The sequence below is a fragment of the Echeneis naucrates genome, chromosome 10 (assembly GCF_900963305.1).
Source record: "Echeneis naucrates chromosome 10, fEcheNa1.1, whole genome shotgun sequence".
NCBI lineage: Eukaryota > Metazoa > Chordata > Actinopteri > Carangiformes > Echeneidae > Echeneis > Echeneis naucrates.
Genome location: NC_042520.1, coordinates 12237410 through 12260357, shown reverse-complemented (window position 1 = coordinate 12260357; position 22948 = coordinate 12237410). Strand labels below are relative to the sequence as shown.

The 22948-nt window shown below is 37.4% G+C and overlaps 1 protein-coding gene across 3 annotated transcripts in view; it reads right to left on the bottom strand.

Annotated features, from left to right (window-relative positions):
* diaph1 (diaphanous related formin 1) overlaps window positions 1-22948 on the bottom strand; it is a 78977-nt gene that overhangs the window by 54308 nt on the left and 1721 nt on the right. For 2 of the 3 annotated variants that reach the window (XM_029511964.1, XM_029511965.1), the window contains exons 2-14: window positions 11234-11260; window positions 10359-10523; window positions 9959-10060; window positions 9298-9428; window positions 8751-8834; window positions 8604-8667; window positions 8091-8230; window positions 7712-7817; window positions 7442-7552; window positions 7080-7198; window positions 5927-6043; window positions 3912-4027; window positions 1768-1832 (exon numbers count right to left, since the gene is read on the bottom strand). In XM_029511964.1, the coding sequence (XP_029367824.1) occupies window positions 1768-1832; window positions 3912-4027; window positions 5927-6043; window positions 7080-7198; window positions 7442-7552; window positions 7712-7817; window positions 8091-8230; window positions 8604-8667; window positions 8751-8834; window positions 9298-9428; window positions 9959-10060; window positions 10359-10523; window positions 11234-11260 (1347 nt within the window). The remainder of the gene's footprint in view (window positions 1-1767; window positions 1833-3911; window positions 4028-5926; window positions 6044-7079; window positions 7199-7441; window positions 7553-7711; window positions 7818-8090; window positions 8231-8603; window positions 8668-8750; window positions 8835-9297; window positions 9429-9958; window positions 10061-10358; window positions 10524-11233; window positions 11261-22948) is intronic. The other variant, XM_029511966.1, reaches the window with a different exon arrangement.

Sequence of the window (22948 nt, the reverse complement as noted above, 5' to 3'; positions counted from 1 at the left end):
GAGTAACTGTAAAATACAATTTAAAAATGCCACTTAATTCCATAAAAAAAATGATAACAGTAAAAGAATTGGCTAAACTCCTTCAGGGCCTTGATGTGAGACAATCTTCAGGCAACATGAAAGAATGTGTGATATAGGTTTGACAATGGGTAAATTTGCCCTTTAAAGTTTAATTGATTGATTAAGATCTACTGAGTCTCAACATCAGTAACTGACAAAAAAAAAGTAAAATCATGAACTGAAGAAGACTATATTTACTGGTATTTTGGTGGCCAGAGCTGGATGCACTATTGAGAAAAAGCTATTAAAATTGTAATCAGTTGGTTCATTCATTAGGTAACTGCTTGTGATTTTTCTTTTTATGAGAAACAATTAATTGTTTTACAAGAAAAGGTCATATCAATTGTTTTAGCTTTGTGTCACCACTATATTATTTTTTTCAAGTTTGTTTATGTAACTTAATTGAGTTTAGAATTCTGAGAGTCAGTCTAGATTAAATTCAATGGGACTGTGATATTTTTGTTTGTTAATGCAGGGGGAAGGCACACGTCAAAGGCCAGGGAAATACATTCAATACATGTTTTAGCCACCAGTCTAAAAAGCAGTGGTCAGAGGCAAAATTATTCTATTGTATTTTAAGTCCTAAACATGATTCAAGAGAGGAAAAAACATTTTTTAAAGCAATTATGCAATTACAGCTCTGTTGCAAAAAAAAAAAAAAAAAACCACTTGGGTTCTCCATTGAGATATTGGATCAAAGTGCATGCATAAGCTTTTAGCCTCTTGAAGCTACAGAAGTTTCCATATCTTAAAGACTTGTGGAAACTCTTTCCTGCAGTCTAGTGCTTTCAGTTGTATACTTTCATTGTATAATTTACACTGCAAATTAGTGTCAATTATTGAGTTAGGATGCTTCAGCGCACTTGTATGAGCTCACTTCTCACCTCATATCCGTAAAGTAAAAAGAACTGGGGAAATAGTTTTCCCTCAGTTTCAATTTTCAACTTTCATATATTTTCAAGAGTTTTTCTTCTGGGACAGTTTACAAACAGGGTGAGTGTATTTAAACTCATGAAGGAAGGAACACACAGACGCATATGACTGTTTAATTTGCAGACAGCCGATTTGTTACTCTCACTGTCAGTGCCCTGACAACCCCATCCTTAATTCCTGCCAAAGAGGCTGCCGGCAATTAACTCATCATGCATAACTGGTACTACGGTGTGTGTGGTCAATGAAAATAAATCCAAGTGTGTTTGTGTATGCAGATTTGTGTGAATGTACATGTGCTCAGTGGCTATTAGCCTGTGTGTTTTTCTGAGTGCCAGCCAAGTGAAGGCTGGTTTTCTACCCCTCTATGCAATTATCCTGTCACTCGGACAGAGTCATCTGAGTAGCAGCACACTGGACTCAGGACATTTAACCTGACTGCTAGCCTGTAAGAATATTTGTCTGCTTTTTGGCTGACAAACAGACATGCTCGTTCTCTTAGTCACCTTCTGTCTCCCCTTTTTCTCATTTGTTATTTCATGTTAGTCTGACATAGGTCACAACGTTTCATTACAACTCCCATTGCGTCTTGTGTGTGTCAAGGGAAATGTTAGATATTTTTTATGTATGATTTTCTGTGTTGGGTTCAAATGATTGCAATAGTTTATCTGGGTTGACAAGCAAATATGTCTGCGTGTCCCCCATGCTGCTGCTGTGTATGTCTGTAAGTGTGTATATTCACAATCTTAGATGTGCATGCATTTGTGCGTATATTACCTTCTTTCCCAGCTCAGTGGCCTTGGCCTCACTGGTTTCCACCTTGGTCTGGTTTACCATATTGTCTGTAGACACAAAATAACAAAAGACAGGGAAGGAGAGAGCAGAAAAAGGGTACTGGATAAGATAAGGGCTTCAGAGCAGGCACCTGCCCATCTAAGACAATGCATTCTTCAGTCTAATACATAATGTGTAGTCTAATACATAATGTGTATTTGCATACATTCACAAACAGAGACATACACACACCAAATATCCTATTGCCTTAGTTTCCCCATTGCCCATTATAATAGGATGCTATCCCTTGCATGCCTATATTACACATCATCACTTTAAACTTCCTAAATGTGAAAAATATCCATCACTCACTCCTTTTTAGAAAAAGTTAAAAAAAGAAACAAGAAAAACCAGTCAGAGTAATCGCCTTATCAGAGAATCTGCTTGGTAGAGGACAGGGTTAGAAGGACACAGTGACCAATGGGGTACTTTTACAGAATAATTACAGGGTCTACAGGTGGTTCAGTGCCAAAGGGCTTAGCGAGTATGTGCAGTAAAGGAGCTTATTAACATGAAGATGAATGCCACAAAGTCATTGGATCAAAAACAGCTAATCACATTGCCCAGGAGGGGATATGATATTAGAGCTAGGAAAAGCTAAAATAAAAAATAAGGAAATAACATAAACTCATAGACAACAGGATCATAAATTATGAGATATTAGTATTCAGCTGCACTGAAAATAGTATTGGAAAAAGGAGTTGAAACGATGTATTCTAATAATGCTATCTAAACAAGCTTGTAAGCAAGGCGGGAAAAAAAAGTGAGAAATGTATTTAGACAAAAGAGAAGGTCTTGCCAGATGAAAGAAACTCACAATAATTTTCCCACACATACGATTTCAGGGTGTGCGTTTATGTATGAGTTTACATGGGTATTGGATGTGTAACAGAGGGGAGGGGCGTTACTTCTGTCATGGTGGCTGGGCTAAATGGGACAAACTTCGAATAGAGGGCACTAAGGGAGAGAGAATATGGGGGAAAAAACTGTGCTGAATTTCAGAGTTCAAAGAAAAACACTAAATAATGCATGCAGGGCAGAATTGGGCTGCTTTCCACCGATAATAACTCTGGCAGTCTTAAAGGAGGCCAAGCCAGCCTGTGTGTGTGTCAAGACACATTTAGAAGCAGTGCAATTAGAGCCTCCTGTGGTGAGCAACGGAGACCTGCCATAAAAGAGTATTGAACTCTTGAGACATGCCCTGCACCTCCAACTCTGCTCTGGTTAAGCTTGCAGAGCCACATCTCAAGAAGGTGGCTCACAAAATATATATGTACATATACCAGTGGACACCACCTTTCACGTAAACACTTACATTTTGGTGGAAATGCAACATTTGAGGCTTTTATTCAGTGGACAGTGACAGGAAATAACATGGATCAATGGGTAACATAGTTTGTTCTTGATCCACAAAGTGAAGCTTGGAGGGATTTTGTCTCTTTTCCACAGCAGCTAAAGCATAGAAGTCTCTGGTTGACAAATGTACCTGGTTGTGGCTGCCTTCTATTTATATTAATAACTCCACCACAAGTGCCTATGAGCAAGTGTCTGACCAATCTAGCATTGGGTGTCAAGGATTAACTATTAGAAAAGAATTGAGAGCTTTCACCTGCAATATTGAGGATACTGAGATTGCTTAGATTCACAATGCTTTCATCCTCAAAATTTATTTTATACCACCATGAGCTGGCTGTACCTGGTGCACACATGAGCTACACTAATAAACACACTCTGGCGCCACCCTGTGGTGTTTCTCAGCCACTGCACACCTGATAACCATGTATATTATAAGCCAACATGATGACATGCACAAACAATGCTCAAACTCAGGTAAATAAGATTGGGCAGCTATATTGCCATTAACAGTAATACAGTGATTGAAATATTTTTAATTTATTATATTGGTAAGTTTTAAGTACTGCACAACAATAGTCTATGTGTATTCTGCAAATGTACTGTATAGGACACAGTAGCTCTAAATGTTAAGGGTGGAGAGTGATGGCCAGGTAGCACCATGTACAGTGATGAAGAAGAAGGGAAAGATGTCATCATGAAATACATAAATACAGTATGATAAGACAACTCACCTATCAGCCCTTCAATGTTGAAGCTAAGGTTGCGGCACTTGAAGTCAGGGTCTGCTCCATTCTTGTGGAGCACGATCTGAGCAATACACTCGTCAATCAACTTGTAGTACTGAGGCCTGTTGGAAGGAGGGAGTGGTGAATTTACGAAAAGATGGATTAGGAGACATTGAGAAAGAAATGGAGAGAGACAGGGGGAAGAAAAGAAACATTGAGGGATGTAAATAACAGAGGAGATATAATATATGCTATATATTCTGTTGGTGGGGACAAGATAACGAGTAACTCAAAACTTTGCATGTCATGTCCACAATCAAAAATATAGCATTTGAACATATTTCACAAATGTGGCACATGATGAGAATAGAAGGTGGTACTGGCAAGTACATTCATTTATTCTGATGAATTTGTGAACATGTGCTTTGTCACTCGATCTGCAATTGAAATTGGCTGTCTGTGTAAGCATGACAGTTTGACTTTGTTCTCACTAAGATTGATTGTGCGCAACTGTGCTCATGAGAGTGTGTTGGTATATGTCCAGTGCCCTGCCTGATCAAGCATGCTTCAGACAGACACTCAATTTCGGAGGTGTCTTATTCCCTGACCCCATTAGATCCTGCCAGTTGCAAACTCGCACCTTATTTATTCTGTGTCTCTCCACTTCTCCTCTGCCGCTCTTAGTCACCCAGCTTTTGTCTAACACTTCCAGTCATTTACTATATTTCAAGTTTTTCTTTTTTTAGATTTACTTAGATTTATCCATGGAGCAAGAGAGACATCTAGTGTCCTTGTTAAAAAATAACAAATTTACCACCCCTCAAGAAAACGTATTACATTTCCAAACAAATTACACTCAAGATACTAGATATATTAAAGTGTGCAAAGACTGTGGTTAGGCCTAAGTGCACATACAATTTTAATAAATCTTATACTTTATTACTTTAATAAAGTAAATATAAAGACGTTGAATGTGTTTTTCATTTATGAGAATTTCTGTAAATTTCCTGGACTCCGTCCATTCTAACTCTGTAATTTCCTATGTGTACTTGTCTCATTCTTTCAAAATATACCTAGCAATTTACCTCAACTCTCAATTTCATCCTCATTATTGTCTTGCCCTCCACCTTCCTTTTCATCTCTGTAATTACAAAGCTGTATTTTTTGCCACTCTACAGCTCTCCCTCCCACTCTTTCTTGCTGTGTCTCTTTGAAATCCATTACAGACCCTCTCTATTGTGTATATCTGGATCACTAAAAGCACACAACACTTTCCTGTCTGTCCTGATATCATGAATACACTGCAGGGCAATACAACCAACTCAAGTCAAATATGTGAATGCTAGCATGTTTTCGACCGTTTCCTGGGGTTTCATGAAGAAAGCCATTATTTTTGTGTTGTTGAGGATCAAAGTGGATATACTATATGAAATGCGCACACACTATCATCCAACTCTTGCCATTCATTAATGCTCTCTTCTTTTCTACTCTTTTTTCCCCCGTTAAACCCCCTTGGGCTTTTGAAGACACAAGGAGAGCCATTAGCATATTTCTGGTGATAAGAGGTCATGGTTCTCATCTCTATTAAAACGGCATGGGACTTTTTTGCATGTATTAATTTCACATCTCAGAAATGGTGCGCTAAGAAACAAATAGCAGCATAAATGGAGTGAAGAGCTGAGAGGACGATGAGGTGAATGTCATCATGAGCATTGTAAGTACCTTAAGTAATAAGTGGTATTGTGCAAGATGCATTAGTGTCTGTGTGCCATGTGTGATGTCTTTATGTATGGAGTATTGTAGTATGAATCTATTATGATCTCTCTGTTTAGTTTTTTTGTCTAGTTTTTATTACCCAACCAGATAGTTGCCTCCCAATGATGGGCAAGTAAATCTCAGATGACACAGCATCTTAATACTAAACAATATTATATCAACATGTCAGCTGAATGAATATTTGTATGTGTTAGCAAGAGCAAATGAATAGTTTGTCCTGTATACTATGTGTGTTTGCATGTTACCTGGCAAAATAGTCAGTACGGATCAGCAGCAAATGTTGCATCAAAGACAGGAAGTGGCTTTCGGCTTTGGAGTCCTTCACAGTGTTGACCAGAATGTCAAACACTTCCCTAACATCATTAAAGCAGGATGTTAAGGCTCAATTAGCACAATAAGTTGAAGTTTTTTTGCTAAATATTTAACAAATAAAAAGAGTCACTATAACACAAATGGTATTTGAACGCTCTCACAACATTTCATCCAGATGAGATTCATAAAAGCTTACAAAGACATACAAATCAGAGCGACACTGAATTTGTTCATTTGAGAATCTAGGTTGTGTGGCTGCAGTTTAATAAAATCTATCCCTTATCGGTTTAATGTGTATGTTTTCAGGGGTCTTAAGACTTTCTGAATGCACTGTACGTACAGTGGGTTGGACAGGCCGTCTGCATCGGCTATCCCTAGGAGACACCTTGTGTTAAAAATTGCAACTGCATGTCAAAAGCAGCAGAAAGCATTACAGCTGCAGGTTGAACTATGTGTTGCGTGACAAAAGAGTAAAAAACGAAAAATATCCTTTTCTTTAAGTATGTATGTGTTAAATCAGGACTTCTATATGGGCATGGTTCTATTGGAATATACTAAAACTGCATGACAGAAGACTGTTAATGCAAATATTTTAGGTTCAGCTGTTATACCTTTTTCACCAGGTGTAAATTATGCATTTAATCACAATATCAAAATTTAGGTGCATGAACAATCAACTCCACCTGCATCATTATAAAGAAACACATTTAATTAAGAAGCATTAGGAATATAGATAAGAAGTTCCTATTGCTCTTGAGTGTGGATCGGTACTTATATTAGATATATCTATTATTTCCAGATAAATGTGAAAAAAAGCAGCAGAAGGTTAAACTGGCTCCTTATGGCATGCAAATGTATTCTTATTTTAGGTGAACATATTTAATTAATCCTTCTCTTGTAGGACAATTGTAAAGCTGCCTATAAATGAGGAAGAAAGGGAATGGGGAAAAAATGCAAATATAAAACTACGAGTTTGCAGCACGATGTTGTACTTGGTTACAGATTTTTCCAGGCTTACATTCTTTATTTTAAAAGTCAAAAAAATGTATCTTCAATTTCTGCAACATTTTTCCCATGGAAGGATATTCCATCTCAATGCGGATGTCATCAAGACGCGTTTTGAGGTCCTCAGAATCATCCTCAGCCTGCTCATCAAACACGCTAAGCTGCACCCTCAGCTCTTCATTTTCTATCGTCCGCACCTCCTGCAGTGAGGGGGATAGGATTCATGCAGGGGGATGAAAAGGCAAGGGATGGCAAGAAGAGTGTGACAATGAAACAGTGAGTTTGAACAGTTGAGAGAGAGTTTTCGCAGCATATGACTGTTTCTCTGGCAGTCAGCAAGACAGAAGCATCAAGAATGAGAGACATGAAGAGTAAGGCTGTACAAATGTCTGTTATTGGAGAGTCCCTCTGAGAGAAAGATCAAAAGAGTGGGTTTTCTGTACCGTCAGCAGGTCTCTGAGTCCCAGTCTAAGCAGTTCAGAGCGGATATGGATTCTAAAGTCCAACTCTTCTCCTTGACTGATCAAGACATTAATAAGCTGCATGCAGCCACCCTGTCAAAAACACACCATATTACAATTAGAACCTTATGATTATATGCCTACAGCAAATTGTCAAGCTTCATATATTTAAGTACCGCTCAAGTAATTCTGTTGGTCAAACAAATATGCTCTGTGGAATTTATAATTAGTACCTCTTTTAACTGAATATACCTTAAGAGCAATGTTGTGACTGTTCATCCCAGCAATGAGAGGCTGAAATCTTTCAATGTCACGTTTCTCAGCCTCTTCTGTAATGGCCTCCAGGACACGTTCGTGACTGTAAAAAAAAAAAAAAAAAAAAAAAAAAGGACACCTAAATATTAGAAATGGTTACTACATGTTACTATGTTGCTATTACATGTATAAATAAGGGACACATTTCCTATGAAACTATACACTTTTGCAGGTAGTCATGGGAACAATTCAAAATTCATTAACTTTTTTTACATACAGGCTTGTGCGCCACACTTCACAATGTGGGAAAGACTTGGCCATAATTTCTGTGTGTTAAGCTTATTAAACGGAATCATATCAAGCCCATTATTCTTACAGGTTGTCAGGAACTTGCAAAATGGAGATGGCAGACAACAGCTTGACAGCATCCACCATCATATGAGGCACTTCAGGGTTGATGGCTCTGACCAGCAGAGGAATTCCCTCATCTGACTCCAGCATAGATTTAAGACCATACTAAAAGGGAGAGAGAGGAAGGGGGAGAAGTCCCTTAGGTACCCTTTGAAACAGGCAAGAGGATGGCTTTGTGGTGTTTCATAGTTCAAATTACAGTGATTATAGCAGAAAATTTCCAGTTAAAATTAGATTGTCTATTAAAAATCACATACACATTACATATTCAGTATTACATGAGTACTACAGTGGTCTCATATGTGATCACTGTCTGCATTCAATTACTTGAGCACTCCAGTTTTATCCCCTCTAGTGGAAGATTTTCTACACTACAACAAGGACAAAAAAGGGGCACGTTTCTGTTACAAGTTCTAAGAAAGAAATCATCTAACATTTTGACATAAGTGAAGGAAAAAAGTCTGGTGTCTTACTCTACCTTGTTGTTCATAAAGGCTTTTAGACATCGAATGATCTCATGTTGGCATTTCACCCCCGTCATTCTGTATAAATGAGAGAGATACAGATATTATGAACGCATTGCTAGAAGGTCCAGTTTTGCCACTCTGTGGTTTAAGAGTCTTACAAGTAGTCCACTTTCTCCTCCTGAAGTCTTCTAAGCAGATTCAACAGCAAAGCCAGACCCTCATCTCCAAAGTTCTGCACCCAACTGGAAGACAAAACTTTATGGTAAGTAGACCGTTAAAGTTGTTTGATTGCTTATTTTTTTCCCATTTTCACAGTATCACACACACCTTTCTGTGTCTTTTTTGTTCTGAATTTAATTTGGATGATCAGTGTTCTGAAACATGTACTCTTCAGGTATGCACTATGATATTCAAAATACAAAATATCTAACAAAGGCTATAAATACAAACTGCTTTGTTTCAAGTGTATATACTGCATACAGCCTAAGCAAAAAGTGCACAATGATCGTGAAGTACTTGTAAGTCACCATTTACCTAAATACGTTTTGTCTGTGTATAGATTTGCATGTTTTTTGATTTTCTACATTCTGTTCTAATCTTCAGTATATGCCCAAATATCTTTTAAGCTTTCTGTGTCTAAAAATTTGAATGAGAAAGCATTTATTTTTTTTTTGCACAAGATTGCTATGAAAATACATGTATTACCTGACAGGGTTGTTATTGAGTGAGACTCGTAGCGATTCAAGAACACTTAGAAATTGTGCATCTCTGTAGTCTGACTTTAGTTCCTGGATATACATCAAGGCTGATTTGGAACTCTCCTTCTGGTTTTGTCCCTAGCAAACAAAAAGAAACGCACACACAAGTACACATATAAAGAAATCAGTTTGTTTTCTGCAATCATATTTTCCTTTTATAGGTTGGAATTGGTTTTATTTCCAGAAGAAATCACAAAGGGCAAAAGTCAAACTTAATTTGAAATGTTGATTTGAAGGGCAATGCGCATTCCTAATAGGCTTATTTTTACAGTTAAATGAGCTGTACTAGCAACCATCTGTCCTTGGTTGTGTAGGCCCCTTGAGCTCCTTGCTTTCAGGATATTTAAGTATATTTCACCTGCTGTTTTGAAGGATTGTTTACCTAACTGCAGTAAAAATAAATTATTACTCCAATACTTGAATATTAACAGTCAAGGGGTGGCTATTGTCTGCACATAAGGTCTTTTTTTTTTTTTTAAGCCTTGAAAACCTTCAGTTAGTGAATTGATTAGCAAATGTAGCAAAAATGTAAAGATGTAAAGATCCAAATTGATATATCTTGCATTGATTTTGCCAAATATTTATGCACTACTTATTTTGGTACTGACAGCTTTAGATGTGTGGAGATACTGAGAGACCATCTCTCTCTTGATCATAATGTCCTTCGCTCTTAGAGGCTGCTGCTTTTCCTCATTCAGGTTCATATCCACCTGGAGAAAGAAATGAAAAAGAAAGGATGGAGGGATAGGCAATTTATTGTGAGACAAAGATTTATATAGAACCTGATTAAAAAAATAAATAAATAAATAAAAAATTCACAGTGGTTTTGGGCTAATTCTAGAGTAAGGGTCATTATGCACTGAGTGATACTCATGTGTGAAATACACCAAGCCCACATTTTCATGGCTGTTCAGGTGAGATAATGAATAGGTGACTCCCTCGAAGCTGAAGATAAAAATCTCTCTCTCTCTCACACTCACATACACGTTTACATTTACTGCCTCTCACCAGCATCTGTTCGAAGAGCTCCAGGACATATTCATCAGAATGATCGTGCAGCATGGAGCTTTGAGAAGTGAGCTCATAGCTGGCTGCTGAAGAATGACGTTGGCTTGGCATATGGCTGGGCTTCTCCTTATCCTTTTTCATCCTCATGCTGGTGAATCGCTCTAACTGGATTCGCAGACAACATGACACAGGTTAGAGAAAAGGGTTCAGAAAGAAAAACTGCATAAGTGCAATGATCACAGTTGGGGCAAATAAATGAGGCAGCACTCCCTCATCAACTCACAGCTTGAAAATGGGCCTACTATTAACATCAATATTCCATAATTGAATACTAATAATAATTCAAAGTTATTTCACTATGAATTTTCAAATACTGCTGTAGAAACCTTTCCAAATTGTGAGATAGTGATGAAGCGATTGGAGACAATGCAGAGTTATCATTCATTGGAAATTTCATTCCTTTCATTCATGCTGTGGCACATTGCCAATGCTGGCTCTGATTTGAATGTAATCTATTGCCAAATGCAAGACGCTGAAAAACGTCAACTTTAGTGTGAATGTGGCCTTGTCACATATTTACTTAATGATCATCCACAATGACTTCTGAAAATAATGATCAAGATCAAGAAGGCATCACTGCTTTGCGTGCCAAGTATTTCATGCTGTCAGAGTGCATTTTGAAAACATGCACATCCAAAACAAGTACAAGTACATCACAGGACACAGATACTCAATTACACGTGTTATAGTGGATTAGGTTTTAGACAGACACTGACATAATGTTAAATGGATAACGGTGAGTGTGGGTAAAGAGCACAGTGACAGATGGACAAGTCAACCAAACAGGCCACAGTGGTAAGCTGTAACAAACCTACCTCATCAGGAATCAGCCGTTTGAGTTTCTGTAGAGGATGAATGAGTAAAAAGGAGAAATATGCCATGGAAATCAAACAGATGACAGTGGTGACAGGAAGATGCAGAAGATGGAGGGTAGGGGGGGGGGGGGAGAGAGAGAAAAAGAAATAATCAATTAGAAATAATTTTATGGCACCAAATAGACCCAGGAAAATGTCAGTTTCATAGCATGTTTTGTGAGTGATTCACTGGAGGACAGAGAGAAACCCTAAAAGAAAAAAATTGTGGCAATTTACTCAAGAACAATTTGAAGAACAAGAACAAGAAGACATTTTCAAGATTTGCTATTTCTAAATTACCTTCAAATTAATAGAGAAAATGGAGATGGGGGTATCAAAATAGAACAGAAATACCATTGCATCCTTAACGGTAAACAAAAAACGATCACACTACCATGTTGTGGCCCCTAGATGTCAGGCTACACCTAGAAATATTTGTATGAGCAGACCTGATTTCAGGCCACACAAGGTCTGTATGGTACAAGTAACACCAAAGTATCTCTTAGAATGAGTACAACCAACATAAATATCACAAAACAAGGCTTGATAGGAAAAAGAAAAAAAAATAAACAATGATCTTGTTAAAGGAGGAGGACATAAGTCCTAGAAGCTATAATCCTCGTCAAAACCTATAAAGATCAGTCTGTTGTCAGTCTGCATACAGTTTGCAAGTTTGATCTCCAAAGAAGTGTAAGATCAAGGGGTCACAAGGTCAAACAGAGTAGGGGACAAGTCTTCGTGAAGTTCTTTTTGAAGGAAACACACAAGTGTTGTGCTTCTCACAGCTGTTTTCTCTCCTTGTGTTAGCTTAAGACCAAGAAGAGAGGACACTCTTCGTGGTTCAGCTTGAAAACAACATATACATTTACTATTTTTCAAAATCTTTATTTACATTAAGAATTCCAGTATTTTAAAACTTAAGGTACCTGGTTAAAGAAGGGAAAGCATTAATAAATGCACTGTTGCACATAGCAGAGCAAACCTCAACTACAATCATTTTTAAAGAAAAAAATAAACAAATGAAACGTCATGACAGGTTTTTCCTGAATTGCTGTTTCTTTATCGTATCTATCAGTTCCCCTGCTATGTACAGCCTCAGCGACTAACTGGCAGATGACAGTGGATTGAAACTTGATGCGTTGGAATAAAATTTAAGTGAAGACAGTCATAGTGAAGTCGTTGCATCTTGCAAAATAAAAAAAAAAGACAGAAATTGAGTGCAGCAAATCTCTTATTTAATTTCTTATTTATCTAAATCAAGATTCAGGGGGGCAACAGTCAAGAGGAGGAAGATTCTGCTTACACAGCTGCCATTAAATAACAGACCCTCAATCCATGCAGGCACTCACTCACTCAAACACGCGCACACTCGTGCGCACAGTGGCAGCAGGCACACGCAAACATGCAAAAATGTTGTGGTGCTATTTAGCCAACAGAATGGAAATATACAGCTAACAGTATAACAGAGGATTCTGGGTAATCACCAAGAAACTGAATACAAATGTTTCAAGAAGAAAGCTACAGATATATGGGGAGGAAGAGGAAAAAAAAAGTCTAACTGCTAATTTCCGCTATTTTAGACCACATGCAGAGTTAAGAATAGAAGCACTCATAGACAAACTGCCACAGTGTTTGAGTCAGCATTGGCACACAACAATAATGGAGAGAAAAAAAAAATAAATAAATAAATAAATAAATAAATAAAATCATAAACCACTTTCAGAACTGCTCTCTGTACATCAGCTAATGAGCTACATGAGTCAACTTTGATGCATGTAGTAAATAGTTATTTACATTGCTAGTTAAAACAGTTCAATGCTCTGCTCCACCATTCTGCTTAGAAAAGTTCTCTCTCTTTAACATTGTATATATATTTGAGTAGCAGGTATTATGTAAATCAGAGCAAGTCGTCAAACTGTGTAAATGCAGACTAGCAGAAAGCAGAGTACCTACTTTTATAGGTAAATGTGTGAAGTAGCCACAGCTGTCAGATTAGTCCAGATGTGGCTTACATAGGTCAAAAGTTGGGCAGCATAACGCGTGAAAACGATATTTGTCAGATCGATATTGATGTGATAAGTATGTAACATAACTTATGAATACTATAGGCCACAAAATAAAACTGCACCGAGCTCCTGTTATCATAATATCAAGAAACGCACACCAGACTTTGGAGGAGAAATATTAAAGCACATTATCTGGAACTTTACTTTTATCTTGTATTATTCATTATTCCTCAGTTTCTTATGAAACTAGGCTTGAAGAAGTTCCATGGTGCACTATTCTGGATGTTCACATGAATGAACAAGGGGTCTTCAAGGGATGAAACAATATTCAATTGAACTGTTCAATACATCCTGTTCGGTTCAATACACAGAGGCAAACAGCGGTATTTTGGTGCTTTCTATTTGATATTGCTTATTTTTGATAAAGAGCAAGTAAGATAAGTGTTCCCTTTCTATGATACATTTTGTGGTTCGACTACATCAGTGCTGCTCTCTGATATTTTATTTGTAACGGTTAAGTAGTTTCTAATTATGGTGGCTACAATAATGTTTGCCTTTTTATTTTTTATTGGATACCACTCTGTTTTTTTTAAATGGTAGGGTGTTACATTTTTATAATAAAGTGGTTTGACTATAGATGTGCTTGCTTGCAATTATTTTTACATGCAATATATTGCCTTTTCCAATGAGTAGCTTTATATTAAGATGGCCCAAAAACCGTAACGCATACCAAACTGTGGGAATACTGTATCATTGCATCCCTCGGGTCTTCAAAATAAAACTTTAACTGAATAAACAAATATTTCTTTTGTTGATGTAATTATTTGGCAGTGATCACCAAGCAATTTTTTTGTGAAGGCCTGTTTATTAGTGCAGTCCATTTTGATTCTTATACATTTTGATACATTTTTCTATGTTGACTGCATATGCCGTTTGACTTTGTCTAACTTTGGTGAACTATTTGTCTTCACATAAAAGATTTACGGTCAAGTACAAAAGAAATCTGGTCTGTGACCTGTTAGAGGCAAAATCCCTGAATGGAAGGCCGAAAATAAATAAATAATTTCTAAGAAGGAGAAAACAGGACATGAAAGTGTGGAAAGGACGGGTGAGGTTGTGCATGTACAGAGTGAGGCAGCATAAAATCCCATAAAATGGGATAGAGAAAAAAAGCTACTGGAAGTGTGAAAAAAATACATCTGAAAATCTGTGACATAAGATTAAGCTGAAGAACAAGATTATTGTGGCGAGTCATACAGTGTGCCACCACATTAACCTTGCTGAGTTAATATTATTTACCATGTTGCCATGGTTACATGTCATCATACAGGGAAAAACAGTACTTGTAGAGGCACACCCAGACACAGTTGAAGAGTTTCCTTCGCACAGCCGAAACAGGAAATTGGCAACAACTGAGGTATTACACGCTCAGAAAGCTGTGAGCTTTTATTACACATATATATATATATATACACAGTTAAAGTCAGACAGTTCAATAAAATTTAATTCAAGTTATTCAAACTATTTTAACTCCTCCATTTAATGTTGTCAAAATATAGTTTTGGCAAGTCAGTAAAAAAAAAATCATTTTGGGCATGACACCAGTATTTTCGTTGACAACTGCTAACAGATTGGTTCACTTATGATTCATTGCATCATAACACCAATGGGACAGAAGTTTGTATTCAAGTTTCTTGTCTTCACACCACTTTGAAAATTCCAGCAAAACATACCATGATTTTAGAAGCGAACTAATTAACTAATTGACATAATCTGAATAAGAATGCACCAAATTAATCTGTAGCAACCTTAGTACCATGGGTCCCTGTTGGTGTCATAGCACTCAGTAACGAGACGTGTTTTGTCTCGTAGAGATGAATTTAGTTAGTTCAGTCCAAAACATCTGCCAGGAAGTGGTCAATAACAGGTCTCCAAAAAATGGACAATGTATGCATGCATACTTACAAGTTGTGCCTTATGGCTTAACAACAACAAAGTCAAGCTACTGGAGTGGCCATTCAAAAACAAAAGACCTGCATCAACAAAAACACTGGCACTTGTGAGTAGAATGTACATGACATTCTTGTAATTTAATCCAATGTTGCATGGAACTCCTAAAAAAAAAAAAAAAAAAAAAAAAGTGAAAACATCAATAAAAGGAACTGATAAGCCCGATTTGAAATATGTCCTTGACTCCCATTCCAAGTATCAACTTATTAGCAACCTGCAACAAAAGAACGCACACTTGCTGACAACAGAGCAAAAGGCACAGAGACAAAATTAAATCCTAGGGTCTATCCCTAAGATGTCAGCGTCTCCATTACACCACGTTGAATTTGATAACTGCAAATTCTCTCATCAAACTTTCTCTAACCTGCACTTAACATTCTTATACAGTTCAGACCTACTGACTCAAGGTCCTTTTGAATGTAATGAATGTTTGTGTGTGACAGATATTATGATTGTACGTCTGTCCAAGTGGGGCATATTTTCTGCATGACTGCTCACTATCTTTGGTCTACTGTTGTTAGACATAAAACCCAACTGGCCTATTTAAAACAAGGGAGGCCACTGCGGCCATGTCATTTGCCAACTTGAACTTCTCAAGCTGACTAAACAAACATTTGTCTTCTACATTCATTTATTTTAATATTTTAATTCTAAATTGTTCTATTTTTTGACAGTTTATCCTTTTGTCAGTTTATGACTTTTATCGTACTCACAGACAAGCTTAAGTTGATGTGTTTAATTTATTGATAATCACCTGGAGTCCCCCTTGTTTGAGCTAGTTGAGGGGACCAGGCAGAAAAACAGAATTTGCTGGACACTAGCTCCCCAATAGAGCTGTCAATTTCAGGGATATTAATTAATTTGAGCCACAAGCCTATCATCTTTTTTCAAGCACTTCCTGCTCATGCTATTTAAAATTATAAAGACAGTCTCTCACTTGTTAGGTCACAAGGCTAATTGGCTGAAATCAAAAAGCCTTTCATTAACCTAACACTGCCCTTAGAGCAAGTCAGAGTGAAAACTTTTCCTGGCCTAAAGGTGGCCACTTAGCAGACCTAGTAAAAGTCTACAATAAACCTCTGATGAAGTAATCTGAAGTGGATGCTGAAAGATGGGCCCCTCTCATATTATTGCTATGGGATAAAACCAGTGTGCTGAATAATCCAATCCAATCTCAATTATGTTGTCCAGGCACTCCCAGGTAAAATCCCACATTTCAAATTATTTCCTTTACAAATATTTTCATTGTACATATGGAAAAAAGCTTAACTTTCTGACTGCAATATAATTCAAATCGGTAAAAATAAGATTCAGACATTCAGCATGTTCCCCTTCATACTGATGGGTTTTCACTATTCAACAATTAGAAACGACTCATCTGCTAATCACACAATGTTTGGTATGAAGAATATTCTCGAAGAATTAACTTAAACATTGAAATCGAAAGATCAAAATTGAAAGATAACCTGTGTCACAACAGACCATAACTGAAGCACCACAACGCTTCAGTTATGGCTTAGGCCTACAAATCCAATTCTCCCGCCATATAGAAACAAGCCTGTTTGGCACAAATCTCAAGTAAATCACACAATCTTAATTTTTTTATGAAATGCAAAATTACCATTTTCCAGTAAATCTAAACATATTGGGGGAAAGCAAAACAAAAAGAGACAGCCAAACAAACACACATGGACACAAACAGAGGAACAAAAAATCTGAAATGTTATATACCAACTACCACAGAAAGCTGCGTAGAGGATATAACGTGGGGAGGGCATATTAAATAACACACGACTAAAGCTAAACCTGTAATTTGAAGAGGAAAAGAGGATTTTACAAGTGAGTTTCACATTTACACTGTACAGATATTTAAAAGGGTATTCAACATCTTGGTCCCTGATGCTAATATTTCACAAATTACACTGACAAGTAAGGCATACAGCTCAGAAAAAAAATAAGAAATACTAAAATATGGTCAACCCCAATCTACATTTCCAACTCCATGGAATTTAACAGTGCAGTTAATTTTAAGAACCCCACCTATCATCACTAAACATGAAAAGGCTTGTTTATCGTCAGCATAAGTAGCAAAACAACAGAATAGATAGAGAACAAAAAAATTACTTTCTATATGACCCCAGAACCATCACCACAGATTATCAAATGATGAAGCTAGCATGATTATAGGAATGGATGAAGGGGTTTTCCATGGGTTAACTTCCATTGCTGCAAGCTTTGACAACGTAAGCATCATGATTGCATGCTTTATGGACCTAAATTTAGCTCACACTTTAAGTACAGAATAAAAAAAAATAATAATAATAATAAAATCTGGTGGTAGGGTGTGTTCAACCATATATCATTCAAATTCTGTTGGATCCTTAAATTATACAAAAAGGTAAGACTGCCACACACAAAATCACAACCTTTTACCTCGATATTAGAAACAGCAAAGGTCATTCACTGAGATATTCTCTTTACCTCCCTCATACGATGCATGCATCGTTAACTGCTCTTACTGACTTCACATTTCTTTATCAACAGTGGCACACTCAGGATTTCTTCCTATGCTGACCTAAAGAATAAACCAAAGTAATCTTAAAACAGGCATGAAGAAACTTTCCCAATGAGGAAGAACAGGAAAAGTTTCTCATAGGAGTTGTTCTGGCCCTGTCGGCTTCCATCTGGAACAGACTCCCCATCTCATTACATATGAACATTGATGATTACAAAGTGAAGTAATGACAGATTCCACGTTGTTGAGTGTGAGTTTGTCGCCAAGATGCTGTTGAGTGTGCATGTGTGCCTGCTCAGCAAAGAAATTTCTTCCACCGCCTTGAATGCATTTTCCTCGATGCACCCAGTTGTGAAAACAGCACATAGGCCCATGCTTTTTACAGGTATCATTTCATAAAACACAGCAGTCTGAGATTAACTATAATATGCCAGGGAGAGACAAAGAAGAGTCACAGAGGAGAACTGACACTGGAATCCCAGATAAAAAACCCCCAACCCACATCGGTAACACAAAGTCAACAGTATCTTATAATTAAAAAAGGTAACAGGATTCATATGACCCAACAGTGTCTTGAGTACGTTGCTCCTGAACTTAAAAATAGATAGATCCTAAAACACCGTCTTCTGTACTGCTACATCGAACAGAATGACTATTGTATGGTAATGTCAATTAAAACTTCCATTTTCAGTGAGCTTGGTATTGCACTTGTCAAGCAACATAATAGTCTTCAACAATTCACAGAATTTTGTTCAACTTCACCATAAATGACAGATCAGCCACATATAAGCAATGCTGATTAAAGCACCAAAACCATGCTGTTTTTCACAAATGTAAATAGAAAAATGTGGAATATGAAGGAACATACATTGCCAGAGAGAGAGTTGTGTCATTTTTTGAAGTTACTCAAGTAATTCCTCACTAATTAAGAGTCATGCTCAGGACTGAACTAACAATAGGACTGCAGTCACAATTCTTGTTGATGGGTGACATAGGTTCTGCTATACCCCTTACAACAAAGACCAACACCATATTTTGTTTGTTGTTGTTTGTATATAGTGTGTTTATTGATAAGTTGTTTTAACTTTCTGTAAATTGTAATATTTTTTATCCTGAAGTGCTTTGCCTATGAAAATTGGTGGTGTCTTATGTATTCAAAAGATTCAATTTGGAAAGCCCAACAGCAAAAACAATGTCCCGTTTACCCAGGGTATGACACAATTACTCAGTGTTATCCATTTCCACAATATTCCAAACTTGTCCATTTAGTCCAAAATACTCCTTACGATTTAAAATCATTCAGGCCTCTAAAATCCATAGGGGATTGTGTGGATATATGTAAACATTGAGTAATCCACTGGTACCTTTGTGCACAATGGCTGGAAAGGAGGGAGTGTGCAAGATAAGGCCATGCAATAATGGGGATGAATAAGGAAGCATCCTGTTCACCATTTTCACACAACTTCCTGTCACAGCCCACAGAATTTGAGAAATAGAAACAGCATGGAAACACTAACATTTGTGTTCATCCGTGTGTGTATATTTACAACTACAAAGAGTAAAAAGAAGTGAGATTTAACAATTGACAAAATGAGTTTGAGAACAAAAATACTCCAGAGATTAGAGGTCCTTCAACACAAAATTCTCCCATGTCTTCATATTTTCAGAACTTTTACTATTAGAATAAACACTGCTATAAAGTTATGCCACAACAATCCAACTGATAAATTGCCAGAAATACCCAGACCGGGCAGAGAAGTAGAACACAAGCATGAACAACCAAGTGAAACACTGTAAGGACTATCCTCTTCATTTTAACCGAACAGACTTGACGGCTAATGAATGTGCACAGATACTGAGTGAAAGTACCTCTTAGTGAGAGGAAACAAGCATGGCAATGAATGGCATACACAGATACCGTGCCGTTTCCTCTGTAACATTTCACTGTCACACTATGCAAGTGGTAGCATATGCATCTTTAAGCAAGTGCAGAAGGTTTCATTAGTCATTTTGAGTGGTAAAAACAAGGGGGGGTAGGTGGCGGAGATTGCTCAGCGCCAGATCACAATCCTCATAAGTAGTCAGACATTCAGCAAGCCAGTGTGTCTCCCAGTTGTAGTAGTAGGATCAGAGTATGAGGACATTGTTGCCCTGAGGCAACATGCTAAGTCCCCCATTATTACACGGACCCATTACCCACCTGTGAAATGGTTAAAAGCTATGCACTAGTCAGGCACTGAGTGATTGAAATCAGATACTGCAGTCAAAAAAAATATTGGTCATAAGGTGAAAGACAAGTCAAAGTATGATAGCGGTGTTGTGACTCTGCATTCCTATGCGTGTGTACCTTGACAAAGTGGTCATGGTCACTTTTATTACACCACTCAGGTGTCACAACCAGTGAGTCCAGGCAAAGCAGAGCACACCCAACACTGCCATCAGCTGAGCCAACAGTCGCTCCTCATATCTGCGAAGTACACTAACAGAGCAAACAGAGATCACAGTGCTTTTTAACCTAAACTTAGGAATGATTATTCCATCAATTATTCCATCTAATAACTAATGTCTGAACAGGACATTAGTCTAACTTGGTAGTGAATTTCAATTGCTGTAAGATAACAGTTTAAATTTAAAGTTCCATACCCACAACACCTGTAACTTATTACCACTGACTGCTCCTCAACTTAATGTTAACTTAACAATAAATAAATTAAATGGTTTTCCTAATCCCCTTATTTGCACATCTCTTTTCACACTTTTGCCCCAAGGCTCCAATTACTGATGGCTCAGTTGCTTTCCTTTACACCACCTTGTTTTCTAAATATTCCTGTGAACCTTGAGCCAAGCAGCCCCTGCCACTAGCAGTCCATTAACCACTCCAGAGTCATGTTGGCAGTCTGTCATCCTTTTCTTCAGTTCACAGTATGCTCTTCTTCACCTGAAGTGCAGAGAGCCGGAAAATGTGTGTCTGTGTGTATTGGGTGAATAAAACAGACATAGAAAGGATGAGGGCAAAAGGAGACCTACTGTAGACTGAGACAATCTCTTAACCACTCAACTTCATTCAGACTACTTGAGTCAGACACTTCATTCTTGGTTTCATCTTTAGTGAAGCATTTGCTGAGGTGGTTCCCCCAGGAAGTAGGTGCACTGCTGCACGAAGGCATACATAGGCACAGGTTTTCATGCTTGAAGGAAAATGTATTCATATGTGCTATAAATCAGACCTTAACAGATCAACAATGAACCTAGGGCCCAAATATTTTAAGAATCAAGATTCTACAGCCGCAATCTCTTTGTACCTAACAATTCTATTGAAACTCAGGTGCTATAATTGATTGCAAGATGATTCTTTATGCATGAAAATTATTTATCCAAATATATTTTATTACTGCAACAAAATACTAAACTATTCATTATGTGAAAAAGTTAAATGTTTAATAACATGATAGTAAGTCAGATTCCAGCTGGTACGTTGATGTTGCATGCATGAGCAAGTCAGAATACTTTCCAACTATGAGTACTTAACAAGGGAGAGAAATATGTACCACAGCCATTTGCTTGTGAGTTCACCGTTTGGCATCAACTATAATTATAAGTTATGAGTTAAAGTTAGGAAAAGTCCCCATCTACTTAAGAGAATTCATCAAACCTTTCACCTAAAAATTATCAGATAACTTTCCAAATGCAACAAGATGTCCCAGAGCCAAAATATGCGATCTACAAATTCACCTTGTATCCCAAACAACTGTCCAAGGCAGTGATCCCTGTCTAATCCACTCTGCACCTGCCTGCTGAGCTCAGCCAGGCTGTTTGTGTCAACATAATTCATGGATGCAGATCCTCTCTGTGTCTCTGGACCTGAAACAGATAGAGCTTCAGGGAGCACAGCTAAAACAAACTGCTTGTGGCTTCAAACAGAATACCTGGGACGTATTCAACTAGAGACATACCTGTGAACATTGTCAATCATGCCAAACATAGACATTCATGTTGAATACAACCCTAACACTACATACACACTAGAAACAAACCAGAGTAAGAAGCGAAACAGCCACACAGGTTTACAGACAGCCAAGAAAACATTCCCTCTATAAATTATATTTTCGTTGGGTAGAGTTGCAGTAAACATGATGGTTGATGTTGAGGTTCGGTGACATGTAGTCTTGCACAACCAGCAAGGATGTGTTTTGGGTTTTGTTCACACTTAAGAGTGCTGCATCAGTAGATTGTCCGCTCCAGTCTAGCTTTCTAGTGCAGAATTTGTTTTAACAGGCGGTGAAAACAGAGAGGGAGGAGAATGCAGACAGGGTAACATATAAAGTTGTGATATATGATGAGGGCAGAATGTAAATACGCTGATATTGGCTATAAAAAAGCATGAAAATGCAGATCCGTCATTAATTCTGGATGCTACAAAGAACCATAGAATGTGTCTTAAATGAAAAAAAAAACCAAATCAAAACATACATCCAGTGTTAGATTAATCCAGAAATGATGATTCAACTGCATAACAGACCCACAGGGCTTCATCAGTCCCATACGACACAATGACAAAAACTACTGAATTGATTGGAAACTGAAAATAAGTCAAGACATATCAGATCATGTTATCTCTGGTATGTCTGAAGTCATAAATGCTTGACAGATTAAATCACTCTGCACATAAAGTACACCATGAATAACTCGACACTTCTTTACCTTTGTCACAACTCTGACTGTGGTATAGTGAAAAATTCTACCATATAAAGTTCAAATTTCAAATTAAAGTGGTGCAATGTAGTCAAGGATAGACCTTACTATGATGGCTATTCTGCTTAGAAAAAAAAAAAAAACACACAGAATCACAATTTCAGGCAGGTATTCATTCAAACAAACAAACATGTGCATGCAGTTTTATTTGAGGGCATTGCACAACTAGTTTCTGTTTATGACTCATGTTTACTTATGGGCCAACCTGGAACTTTTTCATACATTAAAAGTACTAAAATATTCTACCATACAAAATTGTACTTTTACTGTCATCTAGTTTTCTGTATATTCTTTAGGACAAAAACATGTTTTGAAATGCTGGAAATATACTTTTGCGCTATGCCATTGAATCTGTTTACATGTTAGTGTCACGGGACTGCGTACATGCACAAA